The following is a 19599-nucleotide window of genomic DNA, read 5'->3' as shown; positions in this document are numbered from 1 at the left end:
TGAGCTGAATTTAATATTCTATTGGTGATTTTAATTTAATATTCTATTGATAACAAAATTAAAATCACCAATAGAATATTATTTTTCCTCTATTTATTCCTTCAAGGTCTGTTTATAGATTGCCTGAGGAAGGGGTGGTCCTTTTCTGCCATTCTGGTTGCTCTCACTGTATCTACTTCTGACAGTTCCCTCACCCACCCAACACACCTTGCCTTGATGGTGTATGGGCTAGTGTAAAACCACACTTCCTAGCCTTGTAGGGTCATGTGTAAAATTAAAGCGACCAAGCTCCGGGACAAGACCCTTGGGAATTTTCTGTAGTGTAAGGTGCTCAGACCAAGAATGTGCCTGGACAAAGGTCATTTTTTTGTTTGTTTGTTTACTTTGGGCTTCCCAGCTATGTTTCAGGTTTGGAGTTTGCTGCAAGTTCAGCTGCTGGGAAATGAGTCGTTAGTGTCCACCATTCATACTGGATTCTGAAATCAAAACTTCAAGCACCGCCTTTACGTCAGCAGGACTGCCATGATACCTTTTTTATTTTCCCATTTTAAATAGAACCTTCTTGTTTCCATGTCTCCATATAGGTAAAAACGATAGTTCATAAAACCAGCACCTCTGAGGAAGTTTGCAGCTTTTATTTGAAAATTGATACCCAGGATATTGAAGGTAAAACAAAACAACTTACATGTAATTTTGGCTAAACATAAAGAATGTCAAAAAAGAGAGCTTTCCTGGTTAGGAAAAATGTATTCACTAAAGAAACAAAATGTCTTAACCCAATTCTTAAGCAGGCTAATATCCACGTAAACATTACTGCAATTATAATAGGCGTAACTCTTTAATAAGAGTTGGAAACTAACATTAAATAATTTAACAACTAACCTAAATTCATTCACTATTGTTGAAGTTGTTTTGATCCTGTTACTTTTAAGGATTGTAATTAGTTGTAAAGCTGCAGAAAGGTCTAATTCCTTTTAATGCCCTTTACTTCTATGCCAGCATTTCATTTAGGACCTTGAATTCTCTTATAACCCTGTGAATTTTTCATCCCTAGCTTTTCTGCTGGACTCCAAGGGATCCAGCAAATGCACAGTCCTCTGCCTCCATCTTTACCTTGTTCTTTTCTCCAATACTCACAGTCCTCACTGTCATTTTCTTCCCCCACCCCCTCCTCCATGTCCTCCTCCCTTCTCTATCTCCTCCTCCTCCTCCTCCCCCTGTTCCATCTCTTCCTCCTCCTTTTCTTCCCCCTCCTCCCCCTTTTCTTATGTTCCTTTTTTTTTCCCCCTTTATAACCTGTGGCCCTCCCAAGCCTCTATTAATTGGATCTTACTTCCCTGTCCAAAATCAAGTCCACTTGCAGGCTCCAAACCACCTCCTTTGACCTTTGCCCCAGGGTCAGAGCCTTGCTGCTGCCTCTGCCCTGATGGCTTCCATTTTGGCTCAGTTTCTACCAGCTTTCTTGCAACCACCAGCAAATGCAGCCATTGGCTCTTCCTCCTTCCAAATCTCCCAGACACATTGCCAATATATACTTATCTTAAATGATGTCTTCCTTAAATTATAAGTTCTTGGAGAGCAAAGAGCTGTTGTAATTATTTAAAGATTTCCTGATGTTGCCCATAGCCATGAATTTCCATTGAAATCACCAAAAGTGCCAACTTCCAAATGTCAAATCATTTTGAAGTATGTTTAGAGACTTGATCGTTAACGATTCTGTTCTGACAGGTTCCAAGACAACTCAAAACACTTTGCTTCATATTTGCTCATTTGTTCCTTTGTTTGTACTAGCATCCAGCTACAGTGGCTTCGGTGACTCAGGATACAAGCGCATCGTAGCCTGTGCCAGGTGAGCCATTTCCACAAAACAAGAGTGTGGAGTTCAAGGTCTCAATTTTATCATAGTATTACTTCTTTGTATCTTTTTGAATCTTAAGAAGTCCAGAAGATATGAAATTGTTCAATTTTTTTTAAATGGCAAAATTTAACAGGTGTTACTCTGTAGCTACTTATTATAAAGAACAATATGGGTTCTGCTCACATATAGTTTTCTCTTCTATTTTTTTTTTCTCTTCTATTTTTTGTTTAAACAGTATAATAACTTTTTCAGTCTTTCAGAGGGTGGTGATATGATGCGTTAGGAAAAGAAAATGCAAAAGAGTCTCCCATTAGCAGTTCCTCCCTCTTAGAAAAATCATTCACTCAACCGAGCCCCTGGCCACTATCAGCCAGTGGTTCTCAGCCCAGGCTGCACATTGAAATCAGAAGTTTCCGAAATGACCAAAGCTCACACCTCACCCCAGAGGCCATTCTAAATGGAGCCAAAGTTGAGAACCATCTATGTTAAACCATCTGTGACGGGACCCAGGGTCCTAAATTGGCTATTGTCTTAGTTTCCTATTGCTGTTAAGTAATAATTTGCTACAAACTTTATGACAATTCAAATTTATTCTTCTACATGTCTAGAAATCAAAAGTCCTAAAATCAAGGAGTAGGCAGGGCTGTTTCTCCTGGAGGCTCTAGAAAAGAATCCATTTCTTTGCCTTTTCCAGATTCTAGGGGCTTCCTGTGTCCCTTGGCTTGTGGCCTCTTCCTCCATCTTCAAGGCCAGCATCTGAGCTTTTCCAGTTGCCCTTCCTCACTCTGATGCCTACTTTCATCGTCACATCCCTCTCTGACTCTTCTGCTTCTTTCCCTGTAAAAGACCCGCAATCCTCCCTAATCTCCCTACCTCAGATCCTTAATTTAATCATATTTGTAAAGTCCCTTTTGCCACATAAGCTTAACATATTCCAGGTTTGTGGGATTAGGACATGGACATGCCCGGGGAGCCATTAGTCTCTTACCAAGCCACCATCCTCAAATGTTTGTGAACATGTGTGCTGGTTTTGAAAATATGCATGTATTTTTGGCTTCACTAAGAGTGCATCAGTTAGTGGTGGAAGCAAGGGCTGGACCTAGGCTCCTTCCCTCTCCTCTCCAGGCCCCTGTCATGTTCTGTCTCCTTAACTCTTGGTATTGTCAAAAACAGTGGTATCTGTGGAAGGTGCTTTGCTGTTTTTACTTGTAATCACACGATACCAAAGCCCTCCATATGGACATCTTGGACATTCAGTGGGGCTGTGTAACAGACTAGATTTAAAGAGGACTCTGGGAATATTGTAGAAATAGACTGATTTTAGAAATAGACTAAGACACAAAGATGTAATGTAGGCGCCAAGTTCTCACAGTTAGATGCAGAGCTCATGTCGCTGACCCCTGACACCCAATTCAGTATCTAAACCAATTCTGTCAATCAGTGCAATCTGAGACCATTGATCCCAAAAAACAGCAATTGTTTCCCACTGCCTCCCAGCCAGCTGTTTACTTCTTCTTCTTTTTTTTAAGCATTAAATTAGATGGTATATTTATTTTTTAATTTTTTTATTTTAATTTGATCGTGAACAATTCAAAGAGAATGTATTACAATTCATATGCGCATATAGAGCACAATTTTTCATATCTCTGGTTGTATACAAAGTATACTCACACCATTTGTGTCTTCATACATGTACTTAGAGTAATGATGTCCATCTCATTCCATCTTTTTTACCCCCTTGTCCCCTCCCCTTCTCTTCCTCCCCTTTGCCCTATCTAGAGTTTGTCTAATCTTCCCATGCTCCCCCTTCCCAATCCCACTATGAATCAGCCTCCTTATATTAGAGAAAACATTTGACATTTGGTTTTCTGGAATTGGCTAACTTCATTTAGCATTATCTTCACCGACTCCATCCATTTACCTGCAAATGCCAATGATTTTATTCTCTTTTATTGTTGAGTAATGTTCCATTGTGTGTATATACCACATTTTCTTTATCCATTCATCTAACAGAAGGGCATCTAGGTTGGTTCCACAGTTTAGCTATTGTGAATTGGGCTGCTATAAACATTGATGTGGCTGTGTCCCTGTAGTATGCTGTTTTTAAGTCCTTTGAGTATAGACTGAGGAGTGGGATAGCTGGGTCAAATGGTGGTTTCATTCCCAGGTTTCCAAGGAATCTCCATACTGCTTTCCAGATTGGCTGCACCATTTTGCAGTCCCACCAGCAATGTATGAGTGTGCTTTTTTCCCCGCATCCTCGCCAATACTTATTGTTGTTTGTCTTCATAATAGCTGCCATTCTGACTGGAGTGAGATGATATCTTAGAGTAGTTTTGATTTGTATTTCTTTAATTGCTAGAGATGTTAAATATTTTTCATATATTTATTGATTGTATATCACCTTCTGAAAAGTGTCTGTTCATGTCCTTGGCCCATTTATTGATTGGATTATTTGTTTTGAGTTCTTTATATACCCTAGAGATTAGTGCTCTATCTGATGTGTAAGTGGTAAAAATTTGCTCCCAAGTTGTAGGCTCTCTATTCACCTCACTGTTTGTTTCTTTTACTGAAAAGAAGCTTTTTAGTTTGAATCCATCTCATTTATTAATTCTTGATTTCAATTTTGTGCAATAGGAGTCTTATTAAGGAAGTCGGGGCCTAATCTGATATAACAGGAACATATCTCAACATTGTAAAAGCTATCTATGCTAAGTCCCAAGCCAACATCATTTTAAATGGAGAAAAATTGAAAGCATTTCCTCTAAAAACTGGAACAAGACAGGGATGCCCTTTTTCACCACTTCTATTTAACATAGTTCTTGAAACACTGGCCAGAGCAATTAGACAGATGAAAGAAATTAAAGCGATACAGACAGAGAAAGAAGAATTCAAATTAGCACTATTTGCCAACAATATGATACTATAACTAGGAGATCTAAAAAATTCCACCAGAAAACTTCTAAATTAGTAAATGAATTCAGCAAAGTAGCAGGATACAAAATCAACACCCATAAATCAAAGGCATTTCTGTTTATCAGTGACAAATCCTCTGAAGGGGAAACGAGGAAAATTACCCCATTTACAATAGCCTCAGAAAAAAGTAAAATACTTGGGAATCAACCTAACAAAAGAGGTGAAAGACCTCTACAACGAAAACTACAGAATGCTAAAGAAAGAAATTAAAGAAGATCTTAGAAGATGGAAATATCTCCCTTGTTCTTGGATAGGCAGAATTAATATTGTCAAAATGACCATACTTCCAAAAGCACTGTACAGATTTAATGCAATTCCAATCAAAATCCCAATGACATTCCTCATAGAAATAGAAAAAGCAGTCATGAAATTCATCTGGAAAAATAAGAGACCCAGAATAGCTAAAGCAATCCTTAGCAAGAAGAGTGAAGCAGGTGGCATCACTATACCAGACCTTAAACTATACTACAGAGCAAAAGGAACAAAAACAGCATGGTATTGTCACCAAAACAGACTGGTAGACCAATGGTACAGAATAGAGGACACAGAGATTAACCCACACAATTTCAATTATCTTATATTAGACAAAGGCACCAAAAACGTACATTAGAGAAAAGTTAGCCTCTTCAACAAATGGTGCTGGGAAAACTGGAATCCTATAAGCAACAAAATGAAATTAAACCCCTATTTCTTACCATGCACAAAACTCAAATTGGATCAAGGACCTAGGAATGAAACCAGAGACCCTGCATCTAATAGAAGAAAAAGTCGGCCCTAATCTCCGTCATATTGGATTAGGCCCCAACTTCCTTAGTAAGACATTACTCTTCTTCAGATTCCTTCACTACCTAGTCTTCTTTCCTTGGCAGCATAGCTTCCTTCCAGCGTTCCCTGCCTCCTGCCATGGCCAGTCCTTGCTCTGTTCTCTCTTGAGCATCTTTCTTCATTTCCTAACATCTTTCCATGAAGGTCACCTTTTCCCAGGCAGCTCACTTCCTCCTAACTGCCATTCCTCTTCTTGGGTCAACTGAAGAGGAGACACAATCATGGTTCTCTTTAAACCCACCGCAGTTGTCTCAGGGAGGTGTGAGCAAACTTCTGGGCACAGCCAGAATCTGTGTGCAGGACTCTACAGGGAGGCTTCTGGAGTTGGCACCAGGAAGGGCTCTTGACGATGGAGTGGCGCACACCTGTGAGCCACCTCTGCCTGTATGTACTCCAGAGACCTTCAGCAAACCAGCTTACTTCTCTGAACCTTTTCTGTAAAGCAAGGGTAACTGAACAGTCTTATCTTAACATTTCTGCCAGTTCTAAATGTCCACAACCCTGCTACATCCCAAAAGGCTCTTTATAAAAAATTCATTCATTTGTCTTCATTGATAGGAAGCCTCATTTCACATCGTCAATGTACAAAAGGAAGTTAAAATGTCATGTTGAATAGTCTGTCTTTTGGTTTGTACAAATCGGAGACAGAATGTTCAAAAAAGGCGGGTGGAATATGTTTTGGGTTCTGTGATACAGAAGTTAGGTTGGATCAATTCCAAAAGTAACTGTGTAGTTCTTATTCATGTAAGAAATTCTTTGCTTTCAAATATTCTCTCTCTTGACTAAAAGAGAGAGAGAGAGAGAGAAAGAAAGAAAATCCCAGCACATACTCTCTGTGTTCTGAGGGTCTCTTTCGTGCATTTAGCTTTTTACAGCCTCTCTGTTATGTTCATAAGAAAAGGAGAGGGGGAAAGAGGATTTCATTTCTCTCACAACAAATGCCTTGGGGAAGATTGCTGGTTTTGGCAGCAGGCAAAGGGCTTCCTGAAAGGAGGATTTCTGTTCTGTGGTTGAAACGGTCTCTATGGCAACCAGTCATCAAGGCTCCAGCGACCTTTTCATAGACACCCTCCACGGTGGAGGGGGGGGGGGTGCCTTTTCCATCCTGTCCTGGAGTATTTGCATCTGTGAGCCAGAGTTCTCTGCCTCTGCCCATCCAATTAGGGAGATGGCTCGGGTGTCACAGTACATTCAAAGAAGTCTTATGTTCTGTTTTAAATGGTTAGCTTGGTGGAGAATGGGGTTAAGTTTTTATAAGTCAGAGATTTCCTAATCCTTTATTTTTGGGGTAAATAGTCTACCTAAAACTACTAATAGAGGCGTTTTGTGAGTGCTCCCTTATGTGCGGTTGAGGAAGAGGTGCCCTGACACCTCACCGACTCAGTGTCTCCGGTTTCACTAGCTCATTCCCCCTCTTATGAAGCCATCTTCTCAGTTTCTTCCTTTTATCCTGTCTGCTCTTCCCGACTCCAGCCTCCAGGACACAGCTGCCTCTCAGGCATCTTGTGAGGAGGCTGGAACCCCGCTCTCTGCAGGGGCCTTGCCTCTGCCCCCACTTTCAGTCCTCTGACTCCCCTTAATGGTAGTGCCGAGCCTCTGCCACTCAGCCAAAGCCTCAGAATCGTAAAGACAAATGTAAAACACAAGTTTATGCTTCTTCACAGATCATTTTACAAATGAGCTTACAAAGGGGAAATGACTTGTGGAGATCTCTCAGCAGAATTAGGATAAAACCCAGGCTTCCTGTTTCTCCCTCTCAGCATTCTTTCCTTTCTTACCAAAACCAAAAACAACAAACAAAAAACCAAAAACACCTCCTGCTTCATCTTTGCCTTTTTTCCCTAATTCCTCACTAGCATGATTCTCAGAAAGGGACTGTCCTCAAGGAATTCTTCTTTCAAATCTACCTATTGTGGGAATTTTTAAGAACAAAGTAAAGTAGGGGGAGAAATGAGATAATCAAGTGTGATCTCACCATCCGGAGAAAATAGCTGCTGACATTTAAGTGTATTTTCTTCCTAGACACACTTATGGAGTCCCTCTCAATAATACAACTAATTTTCAATTTAAAATGTACTCAATTTAAATGAACTCGAGTGAGAATCAAGAAACCTGTATTTTAATGAACTAGCCATGTAACCTTGTCGGGGTGTCTTACTCTGTCCTCAGTTTCTCCAGCTCGTTCACCTGGACTGGTGTCTTCTGTGCTCCAGAATAGGCTATACTGAGATTACTGGACAAATCAAGGAAAGAGAACAGATGAGTCAAAGATCTCTTACAACCCTAAAATTCAGAGACTTTAACTCATGTAAGGGACTGGAACAGCTAAATGGAGACCCAAATTGAAATTTAGAGTATAGAGTCCTTTATTAAAGCATCTTATCCATTTACTTATTCCAATTCCTAATCTCTCATTCATTTAGCTACAAGCCCAGCAAGGAGGAATCATCATCCGGGTCCTCCCATGCAGTGATGGACATCTCCTTGCCCACTGGCATCGGTGCAAACCAAGAAGATTTACAAGCTGCAAGTGTTTTCTTTTAAAAATTGCTGTGAATGTTTGGATTTCTTTTCTGCGTTATTTTTATAGACAAGTTTGTCTTTTCGTTCTCATATGTCCCTTTCATGCAATCACCCCAAATTTTCTTTCCAAAACAATAATCTACCTACATTTTGATTTACACAAGTGAAACCAGGGCATATACTAGCATGGTCCAAAGAGTGTGAGTGCTTGTGCTAACATGTTCAGGTTTTTTCCAAGAGGAGAAAACTGCTCTTGAACTTCTTTGAATAGTGAATCACATGCCTTTAGTTAAACATCCCATCATCAAGTGAGTGCAATTAAACATAAAGATAACAAAATGAAATGTAAGTTTTTCTCTTTCCTTCCTTAGCTTGTGGAAGGGGTAGATCAACTATTGACTGATTATCAAATCAAAGATGGACATGTCATTCTGCAGCTGAATTCGGTAAGGTCCACTTTCCCCTTCCTATCACCATTCAAAATGTATAAAGTAAGCTATTATGAATTTCTTCTCTCCCATCATTTCCTTAAATCCTTGAATTTGTCAAGCAGATTCCCTCCAGCGATTTCCTTTGTGTCCGATTCCGGATATTTGAACTTTTCGAAGTTGGGTTTCTGAATCCTGCCACTTTTACAGTGTATGAATATCACAGACCAGGTAATCCACTTTACTCTAAAATTTCTTCAGAAAACTAATTGATAGTTCCACCACGCGGCCAGCACGCTGGTTTTATACAAGAGGTTCGTAGCATAGAAGTTAACTAGTGAGATCAAAATAAACACACAGACTCAATTACCTTTTTCTATGACCAGGTCCCAGACGGCCCTCCCTCTAGCTCTCGCCTCGAACCACCAGGTGGGGCAGCAAGACTTACTCAGGACTAGCAGGGGAGAGAGAGAGAGAGAGAGAGAGAGAGAGAGAGAGAGAGAGAGCACACCAGGGAGTGGCCTTTTTGGGGGGAACAAGAAATTCAGGGGAAAATTCCATCCAATGAAGGTCGAGGGGGGCAGCATTCCAAGGTCAGGGTCAGTGATTGGTCTCAGGGTCAATGGTCAGTCACACCCCGACACGGACAGGCTCTCGCACCTGGAGAGGTTGGGGATAGCTCCGACACAGTTTGGCCAGAACGCCTCACACCCAATCAGGGAGGTGCCCAATCACGTTCGAGAATGGCTTCCCACAGATAGTCTTCACATAACCAATAGAAACCCACTAGAGACCCATGCAATCGATTTATATATAGCCTCACTTAGAACCCACTTCATAACAGTCCCAACCAGAATATTCCAACTATTGCATACAGGTTTCTTTTTAAATGACTAAATCCAATCTACTTCATGACATTGAGAAAATCATTTCACATCTTAGTTCTCACTTTGTTTTTAAAATAACTGGATGATGTTGCCTAACTTAAAATTTTTTGCCTCAAGTTTGTCTGTGGTATTCACTGTTAGTATACCCTTCTATTTCTTTGATCTTCCCAGAAAATTTCTACCCTGCATTCCCATTACAGTTTGCAGATAGCTCTGTGATAGCGCTTTTCACATTGCATTGAAATTGTTGGTGTATCTTTCTCACCAACCCCAAAGTGTTTTCATCCTTGCGTGCCTAGTATCTAACACAGCGTCAGGCACATGGTGTGTACTCAATAAACTTTTGCTGAATGAAGGATCCCACGTTGAACTACTCAGGCACTTCAGAGATTGTTAAGTGATGGGAGAGCTTACCAGTTCAGAAAGCAGATGACTTGACCTTGGGCAGCTCTGTCTGTTAGCCACTTCTCATAACCACTCTTTTATTGCCACAGATAAACAGTGCACCATGTTTTACAGCACCTCATACACCAAACTCCAAAAAGTTTGTGAAGGACCAATGTGCAAGTGCATAGAAGGTAAAGTTCACTTACTTAGACTGCATGCTTGTTTAAAGCAACCACGCATAATCCAAAATTAATCTGGGGGAAGCTGTTTGACAAACTACTGTTTCTGAGAAGTGGAAATGTAATCTCAACTGATAGAAAGCTAATGATTCCTTGAGCATTGTGAAGCTACTTCTGCATAACTCTAGAACAACCCCGTGGAACACTGCCCAGGAGCAGGGAAACCCATGCAGGTGGTTGTTGGATACCCCAGGGTAACATGATGGGAAAGTTTTACTTTCCCCCAATCTTTTTAACATAGGACCAAAGCCCAAGAGAACGAACCTGGGGCTAAGCCACTAGCTCCTTTCTCCTTATCCCTCCCGGTCAGGGAAGTCTCTTTATGGTCTAGTTCAGTTCCATCTTTCATAAATTGAAAACAGCTTTTTTTGATCAAGGGAAAGATCCAGAACTCACCGGTAACCAACCACAGGCTCCGGGAGGGTCTGGGTTGGTTTTGGTTCTTTCAAAATCCTTGATATCTACATGTTTCCTATGTACTTATCATACCATCTTATAGCTAGAAATCAAATTATCATTTTAGATTGTTCAAGGGACTTTTGATTATACTCCAATGGAAAAATTTTCCCCATTCTTCAAGGGAAGCAAATACATTTCTATAGAACTGGTTGTGGAGTTAATGCACATCTAAGAATAAGTCTTATGTTCTAGATTTGGCACATGTTGGTTGGTTTTGTTTTTACTTTATGTACTGTTCCACTTTATGGAAGAGGAGAAAATTGCAGGTTTTTGGAATCTGGCATTTGTAAGATTCTATTGGATTGCCTCAGGGCTCATGAAACACCATGTTTACTCCCAAAGGGAGCACCAGCTTCTTCACAGTGACCTAATGTGTGCCATTTTTCACACCCAGCTGACTGTGGGCAAATGCAGGAAGATTTGGATCTGACGATCTCTGCAGAGTCTAGGAAAGCAACGGCATGTAAACCAGAGATTGCATATGGTAAGTTCAACTGTTCAATAGAGTTCCTTTAAACATGAAATTTTATGAATCCATGATCCATTAGAAAGGTCAGAAACCTTAACTAGTGATTATATGGATACCATATTCCATTTGTCCCTTGAAGGAAAAATGGCATCGATTTTCAACATTAACATGGAAAGTTATTTATTCTCTAGCAAAGAAATATGATTTTCATTATAAATAATGAAAGTGACATGCATACCCAGCTAAGACTCTTTACTAGATCCTTTTGAATTACAGGCATTATAACCAATTCAAAGGGAACTTTTGACACTCCACAGGGATCTGAGATTTCAATTCTGTATTCCTCCAGTTAACAGAACAGAGGCAGTGGCAAGAGTGGCTTGGGAGACTTGGTTCTTTAAAAATGTCTACAGGGTAAAAGTAAAATTTCTAAATAATTTTTAGTATTTGTAGAATTGCAATCCATGTTTCAAACTGTATTTCAAAAGGAGGATCTCCTTCCAGTTGTCCAGAACCTAGAGCTAAATCAATACCCAAGTACCACTGTAACTTTGTCTCCAGTTCCTGATAGAATTAGCTTTGTTTTCTATCCATAGTTTCCCATGATTATTTCTGGCACTTTTTTTTTTCCTTAAGAAAGAGAGATCAGGGCTAGGGCTGTAGCTCAGTGGCAGAGCGCTTGCCTTGCACATGTGAGGCACTGGGTTTGGCCCTCAGCACTGCATAAAAATAATCAATAAGGATATTGTGTCCATCTATAACTAAAAAATCAGAATATTTTTTAAAAAGACAGAGATCATATTGTACACTATGTCTTTTTTATTGGAAAGGTATCATTTCTAAGTTAAAAAAAAAAAACTACAGTTGATTTGGCACTTTGTAATTACCTACTGTTTTTGTGTGTGGTTTCTCACTGGAATTCCAGAAGAGGCCTTTCAGAAACCTAATGTGGTGGCACACACCTGTAATCCTAGCAACTCAGGAGGATCACAAGTTTGAGGCCAGACTGGGCAAGTTAGTCATACCCTGTCTCAGAAATAAAAAGGGCTAGGCATGTAGCTCAGTGGTAGAGCACTTGCCTAGCATATGTGAAACTCTGAAAGCCCTAGATTCAGTCCCCAGCATGGGGAAAACACACACGCACACACACACACACACACATACACACACACTTTGAGTATTTTACAAGCTTTATCAGTGTTTTACTAATAAAGAAAATGGGCCTTAAGGAGACTAAAACATTTGCTCAAGGTCATGCAGGAAGTATGTTGTAGACAAGAATACATCCTGGGCTCCAATATTTTTTCCCATCATAATCTACTGAATTCTCTTAATGGAAGGAAACACCGCTATCAGAATAAATTTTGAATGCTTTAAGCTATTTCCTTTCTATGAACTCATCTTGATTTTTAAAAAGTCTGACTCAGCCAAGACCTACTGCAGTTTTTTTAAATATATCAAGACAAAGAGAATATTATATTGTTTTAGCAAACAAACAAAAATTTCACTAAATTCTTTCTTCCTTCCATTTTAGAACTATTTTAACTCTGAGATATCAGAAACCAATTTTAACATAGAGAATAAACACAACCTGGATTTAGGGTATTACTTTCAAGAAAAGAGGTTTGAGATTAAAGGATTCATTGAGAAATATTTACATGAACACCTTTAAAGGATGTGTCTCCCCAAGTGTAATATAAAACTGGCTTTTTCTGGAAACCATAGACTATTACTGTAATAACACAATGGAAACAAAATAGTCCCCTCTCTCGACCCATCCTCATATGGTAGGTACATTGTCCATGTCTAACATAAAGACATACATCTGAAATCCAGGACATCTTTCATGGTTTTTTAAAATTTTTTTTGAATTTTTTTTTGTTGTAGATGGACATAATGACTTTATTTACTTCTTTTTCTATGTGATGCTGAGAATCGACCCCAGTGCCTCACACGTGCTAGGCAAGCCCTCTACCACTGAGCCACACCCCAACCCCTTTTTTACACATCTTAAGCCACTGAACTTTTTCTTCTGCCACAGTGAGTTCACTCTCTATCCATCATTTATCTTTATCTAGGATAGACTGATAGACTAGAAGGATCTCAGAAATAAAATCTATTTTTTAGTTCTTTCTTTGCAACTCCATCCCCAACAAATGCACCAATAAGAAAGGAGTCTTCTATGAAGCCAAGGAGAAGAGATGATTCCCTTCAAGCAGGTCATTCCAGAGCTGAGGTCCAGCATGCCATAAGTCAAACACCGATGCCTGAACCTTCAAAAATAGGATTGGGGTGGCTTATGTCAGATAGTTGCCAATTCCAGCAAGGATGAGTGAGAAAACAGAATCCTGTTAAAATCAAACATCAGAATCAATGAAGATATATGAGAAAGCAAATGAAGGAGACAAGCTGGCAGGTTGTTTCCCCTAGAAGGCCTGACAGAGAGAGAAAGGCGCCACTGTTCCAGGTAGAGAAGGAAGGGGCTCTTTAATTCAAAGTGCCCATGGGTGTGACGCCACTAATCTTAAAGGATTAACATCTGAACTTTACATCTAACATGAGTTTACCTTGTTGGTTGGTTTTATGTGCTTCTGTTGTTTAATTTGGTACGTCTCTTACCCTAATCAGCCTGTTCTGTAACCATGGCCAGAGCTAATGATTCTCATAGGCTTAGGAAGGGGCTTAGGAAGGCTCCTTGGGAGAAGTAAGATCTACCTCAGGTTTCCCATAATAGCTGCCATGCTGCGTTTCTCATTTGTTTGGCAAATTCTGGCTTTTATTGAACATAGCATCAGTGGTATTCAGCCTGAATTATTTGTTTTTGTCTTGTCTTGCTTTGCTCTCTGACCAGCTTACAAAGTTAGCATCACATCCGTCACTGAAGACAACGTTTTTGTCAGGTACTCAGCAACTCTCCTAGATGTCTACAAAGCAGGTGAGCCTTCATGCATTCTTTCATTCATTCAACAAACATTTAGCACTTACTGTTTGCCAGGCATTATGTTAGACCCAGAGTTGTATCAACTTGAATAAAACAGACTTCTGCCTTCATAGAGTTTTATATTATACTTGGGGAGACACATCCTTTAAAGGTGTTCATGTAAATATTTCTCAATGAATCCTTTAATCTCAAACCTCAGCAAAACAGTTTGATGTGTTGTTTAGTTGTTCTTCCAGCACCTTGAGGTTAACAAAAATCATAAGCCAATCTCAAAGTGCAATTTTTTGTTTTGAGTCACTTAAAACACTTTTTTAAATGAAGTAGTTTATTTATTTAACATGATGAAAATTTAGCTTATTGCCTTATTCATATCTAACAAACAGCTATTTTCTCATTTCAGTAGGTGTAAGTTCTGTAATAAATAGATCCTATTCTGCAGTCTGTACATGGGGGAATAATAAGAATTCATACCCCATTTGAAACAAATGTATGATATATGATATGTCAAGATCAATGTAATGTTTTGAGCAACCAGTAAATTTCTGATGCTTAAAAAAAAACATAAATAGATCCTAAACATAAATTATAATAATATATTTATGTCAATTTTTTCTCTTAATTCCTATCAAGTATTTTGAGTCTAAAAGTGTTCTAAAAATTCTAATAATATTTTCCTCATTTTAATTTGTTTTATCAACACTAACAACATTTTTCCTAGTTTTAAGCGTTTCACTTTATAAAAGTTGTTTGTGATGCTGTTTCAGTTTTTCCTCATTGGTGGTCACAGGTTTTCTCTATTTGAATGGATTACCTTTCTCATGAATTTAGCACTCTGATCATTCCACCACTCCTCCATTTTTTGAGCACTGTTTACATTCAACACCCACATCACAAACAATAAGCCACCCCTTTTTTACTGAATAATAAATGCTTTTCATTCCCAAAATAAAAATTATTTGTTTTACTGTGTACCAATTTTTTTGCATTGTATCAAGATTGTCTTGAGCTTTACCCAGTATCAAATGATTTCCAAACTGTAGTCCTTTGTTGAGTGTCATTTCATTATTCTATAGATGCAGGGGATTAATTTTTATGATACCTAAAAGGGAATGTTAAGCCATCCCCATTCTGGATGTTCCTTTTTAATACTTATAAATTTCGAATTTACATAAACATTAAAATAATACACACTTACTACTTGCTTAAGAATTGTTGCCTACTAACAAGAAACCACTCAGAACCAAGGATAAATGATGTAGTTGGTGGATAATGATAAACTGATTTTTCTCCTAAAGCATAAGGGTACATATAGTAGGTGAGGATATAAACAGAAAAAAAGATTTATTCTCTCTTCTAAATATACTTGAAATTTTCCACTAACAAAAGTTTTTAAAAATAATAAGGCCCAAGGCTGGGGATATAGCTCAGTTGGTAGAGTGCTTGCCTCATATGCACAAGGCCCTGGGTTCAATCCCCAGCACCACGCACACAAAATAATAACAATAACAATAATAATAATGATGATGATGATGCCCATGTATCCACACTGCATAGTATGACGATGGTTGACTTGGCAGATTGCGTGGGCATGTGGTTCAGATGTTGCTGTAACAGGACACCGTGGCACTGGGATAGCCTAAGAAAATGAGCCTGAACGATTTACGTTATTAATTAAAGTTTTTCCGTGGACACATTTATTAAATATGGTTTTCAGATAGGTTCAAAATTTTTTCAGGATTTAACAATTAAAATGACTGTACCAGAGGGGTGTGTGTGTGTGTGTGTGTGTGTGTGTGTGTGTATGTATGTATGTATGTTTGTGATTGTTGCTTGTTTGGTATTAGGAATTGAACCCAGAATTGCTTTGCCACTGAATTACATTCCCAGCCCTTTTCAATTTTTATTTTGAGACAGGGGCTCACTAGACTACTGAGTCTAGCCTGGAACTTGTGACTTGTGATCCCCCTGCCTCAGCCTCACAAATTGCTGGGATTACAGGTGTGCAGCACTGTGTTCTGCCAGAGTTTAAAAAGTTAAATATTAGTCCTAAATATATAAATATCAGTCCTAAATATATAGCAATGAATCAGACACAATCCTTGCCTTAAGAAGTTTCTAGTCTAGATGAGGAGACAGACATGTGGTGTGAAACACTGATAGAAATTCACGATAAAAGGAGTGAGGGAGGGCTGGGGGTGGAGCTCAGTGGTGGAGCTCTCCTCCGGCAGCCTCCAGTCCTGGGTTCCATCCCCATTACTCATACAACAGAGAGTAGACAAGAAAGTTTTAGTGGATACTGTGAAGATTGAAAGTGGGTCTAAAGATGGGTAGAATTCAACAGACCAATGTGGGGAGGAGTGCATTCCAGGAAGAAGAACCAGCTTCTAGGCGACTCTGAATCCTTTGGGAATCCCAGTTATTCTCCTTAAAATTTTCCAAGCCTTTCATGTCTTATTCTTTTCAACAAAGTTGACCATTGCCAGCTACCAAATGCTTTTCTCTTTTGCTATATGACACATGGGAATTAATATTGTTCAACTACTAGAGCAATAATTCGGAGTCTATAAGAGCAGTAATAACAAACACATGATTCTTACTGTGTTCTAAGCACTGGTCACACATTGACCCATTGAATCTCACAACGATCCACAAAGTAGGTTTTATCATCATGCCTATTTTTCAGGTGGAAGGACTGAGTCCTTAATACAGAGCATAGTAGAGTATTTGCCCAGAGCCACACAGCCAAGAAATGGCACAGCTAGAGCTTGAGTGACACAGTCTGGCTCCAGAGTCTGAAGTCTTAACCATGTGACTAGTGCTGCTCTCCAGTGGCCATTAACCTCTCAGAAGCCATGAGGAACTGGACAGCTTGAGAGGGTTGATAACTGTGACATGAGAACAAGAATGTGATAAGCTTCCTTGTGTCTCTCAGGAGAAGCCGTCGCTGAGAAAGGGTCTGAAATCACCTTCATCAAAAAGACCACCTGTGCTAATGCAGACCTGGTAAAAGGAAGACAGTATTTAATTATGGGTAAAGAAGCCCTGCAGATAAAATACAATTTCAGCTTCAAGTAAGTCACCAGTAGTTTGAGGCCTCTGATCTTCCCTCCAAAACTGAGTGTAGTTCATACTTATCTGCACAATATGCTTCTTATGTACTCTGCTCTTAACCAAGAAACCATTGCAAACATAAATGAACTAACACGTGCTGACAACAAAGAAGTGCTGGCAACGTCCTGGCAGCTATGTGACAGGCCATCTGGATGATGGAACCAGCATGATGAATCAGTTCAGGAGCACCACACCAGCTCCCTTTATCTGTCCTCAGAAAATGTTTAAATATGTACCTTAAAATCTGTTTACGAAATATGGACCGTGACATAGATGCCATTACCATCTTTAGCCATGGGAGCCCCAAACAGCTCACCATCTTTTAAGGGTCTATGCACTCCCCATGCTGGTTTAGAACAGTGTGACTAACAGCTGGGGCCCTGGGGACCTGCCCATAGTCTCTTACCAGGGAGATCTAATACAGCTTCGCTCTGTGTGTGGCGTCATCACAAACTCTGTTTCCATTTCTTCTTGGTAGGTACATCTACCCATTAGACTCCTCAACCTGGATTGAATATTGGCCTACAGACACTTCATGTCCATCATGCCAAGCATTTATAGCTAACTTAGATGAGTTTGCTGAAGACATCTTTTTAAATGGCTGTGAAAATGCCTGAAGAGGTCCAACTGCGTGGAATTTTGATGTATGGACTCCTGTTGCTAAAATTACACCTTTTTTTTAAAAAAAAAAAAAAACATTCACTGCTGGTCTTATTTGGAAAGCCCACTTTCCTTTAGAATTAGTGGTGCTTGCTTTTATTAGAGTACACGTTGAAGAGCTGTAGGTTTCTGAAATAACATGACCTTGGGGGGTATGAAGAGAGATCCTCCAAAGTTATTGGACACAGAAGCAATAAACTGGCACACCTCCTAAAACCTACCACTCAGGAATGTTTGCTGGGGCCAAAAGAATAGCCCCATTGAAGTGGAGTATCTTATGAAAACATGGCCTTTGCTTGAAAGAAAATACCAAGGAGCATGAAACTGATCATTAAAACTTGGCTTTCCTTTCAAAATGTACTAAAGTGCATGTTATTTTATACTAGAATCAGCTTCAGCTACTCATAGGCAAATTGAGAGAGGGTAAGAAAGGTGGCAGCAGAGAACCCTGACCCTGAGGAGACCCGATCTCACCCCCTCCACACGCTGAGAAGGTAAGAGAGAGCTCAGCTTTGCCCCCTCCCCTCCGCTGTCCTCTCCATACCCTGACAGGAGATCCCTCTACTCTCCTCCCTTCCTTTCCCTCCCAGCCCCTATTAATTTCCCCAGGAACTTGCTCTTGCCAATAATTGCTCTACCAGAAAGCAGGCCCTGGTACAGTAACCTGGTGAAAAGAAACGTAAGAATCAGGAGACCCTTTGTTCTAGCCCTAACACGTCTCTCTCTCTGAGCCTCCTTGTGAACTTTACAAAAGAGGATTCATAACGGGAGGTTAATTTTTAAGTGACATTTTGTTGCACTTGAGATCTGATAAGGATTCTCCCATATGTTCCCATCTCCTGTCTCAAGAATGTCAGAAGGTATAGGAGTCATTATTGTCTACACTTGACAGCGGCGGAAATTGAGGCTGAGAAACACAAAGCCAGTTGCCTAGCCTCACGAGAGGTAGAATCAGAGCTGAAGCCCTCCAGTGCTTTCTCAGTTAAATGCACCCCTGTTCCAAATCACTACATGTCACATCATTTGTTAGGTTTAATTTTCTAAGACTAAGGCAGATGGAATTGGAGTTTCTTAGGCATGGGTTAACCAGCCCCACCGAACGATCTCAAGGAAATGCACAAGCTCTGGATGTAATGGTTACGGGGACAAAAGTGCATCCTCTTTAGAAGAACCTGCATTTTACCAAAAAGGTGAAGCTACCTGAGGCTTTGCAATGGGCCTCACACATGACACTAAGAGTTTCCACTTCCGGAAACTCAGGACTTTTTTAAAAAAAAAAAAAAAAAACATCAAAGCCACATTATAGGCACTCCCTCAGCAAAAATGACCATCATGCATTTTGTGGCACACACCTGTAATTCCAGCAACTTCAGAGGCTGAGGCAGGAGGATGGCAAGTTCAAGACCAGTCTGAGACTGTTAGCAAGACTCTCAACAACTTAGCAAGACCCAGTCTCAAAAAAAAAAAAAAAATAGAGCTATGAATGTAACTCAGTGGTAAAGTTCCCTGGATTCAATCCCCAATACCAAAAACAACAACAAAAAATGTCCAAGATGCCCAAACTCCGAAAACCAAGGGGTTGTCTCCAGAGTAGACCTGGCAGTCTCTCCTGTCACCATCTAGCTGAATGCAGCGAGGTGGAAACTGGAGCTACTCCTAAGGCTGAGAGTCCCTGAGCTCCTGGGCTGCCTTCTCCCTGAGCACAGTGGCAAATAGGTGAGACCAGAGTGGCCTAATTAACCCACAATGCAGCTGAGTTGTCAGTCCCAAAGAGGGTGTGATTTACTTAATCATGTAGGGTTGTTTGTGTAGTGATGTCTTCCTGAGCACACTGTA

General features: G+C 39.9%; 1 protein-coding gene across 1 annotated transcript in view; it reads left to right on the top strand.

Annotated features, from left to right (window-relative positions):
- The window catches only part of C5 (complement C5), an 84988-nt gene extending 66869 nt beyond the window's left edge, over positions 1-18119 (top strand). The window contains exons 32-41 of the mRNA XM_046451772.2: positions 585-666; positions 1792-1849; positions 8083-8185; positions 8554-8628; positions 8736-8841; positions 9992-10075; positions 10977-11066; positions 13903-13986; positions 16925-17063; positions 17582-18119. Of these exons, the coding sequence (XP_046307728.1) occupies positions 585-666; positions 1792-1849; positions 8083-8185; positions 8554-8628; positions 8736-8841; positions 9992-10075; positions 10977-11066; positions 13903-13986; positions 16925-17063; positions 17582-17720 (960 nt within the window). The 3' untranslated portion in view covers positions 17721-18119. The remainder of the gene's footprint in view (positions 1-584; positions 667-1791; positions 1850-8082; positions 8186-8553; positions 8629-8735; positions 8842-9991; positions 10076-10976; positions 11067-13902; positions 13987-16924; positions 17064-17581) is intronic.
- Positions 18120-19599: the final 1480 nt, after the last annotated feature.

Source organism: Marmota monax, unplaced genomic scaffold (genome assembly GCF_021218885.2).
Source record: "Marmota monax isolate L192 unplaced genomic scaffold, Marmota_monax_Labrador192_F-V1.1 WCK01_AAM20220418_F8-fsc00020, whole genome shotgun sequence".
In the NCBI taxonomy this organism is placed as follows: domain Eukaryota; kingdom Metazoa; phylum Chordata; class Mammalia; order Rodentia; family Sciuridae; genus Marmota; species Marmota monax.
The sequence above is the reverse complement of the archived record's forward strand: the minus strand, read 5'-3'. Positions and strand labels throughout refer to the sequence as shown.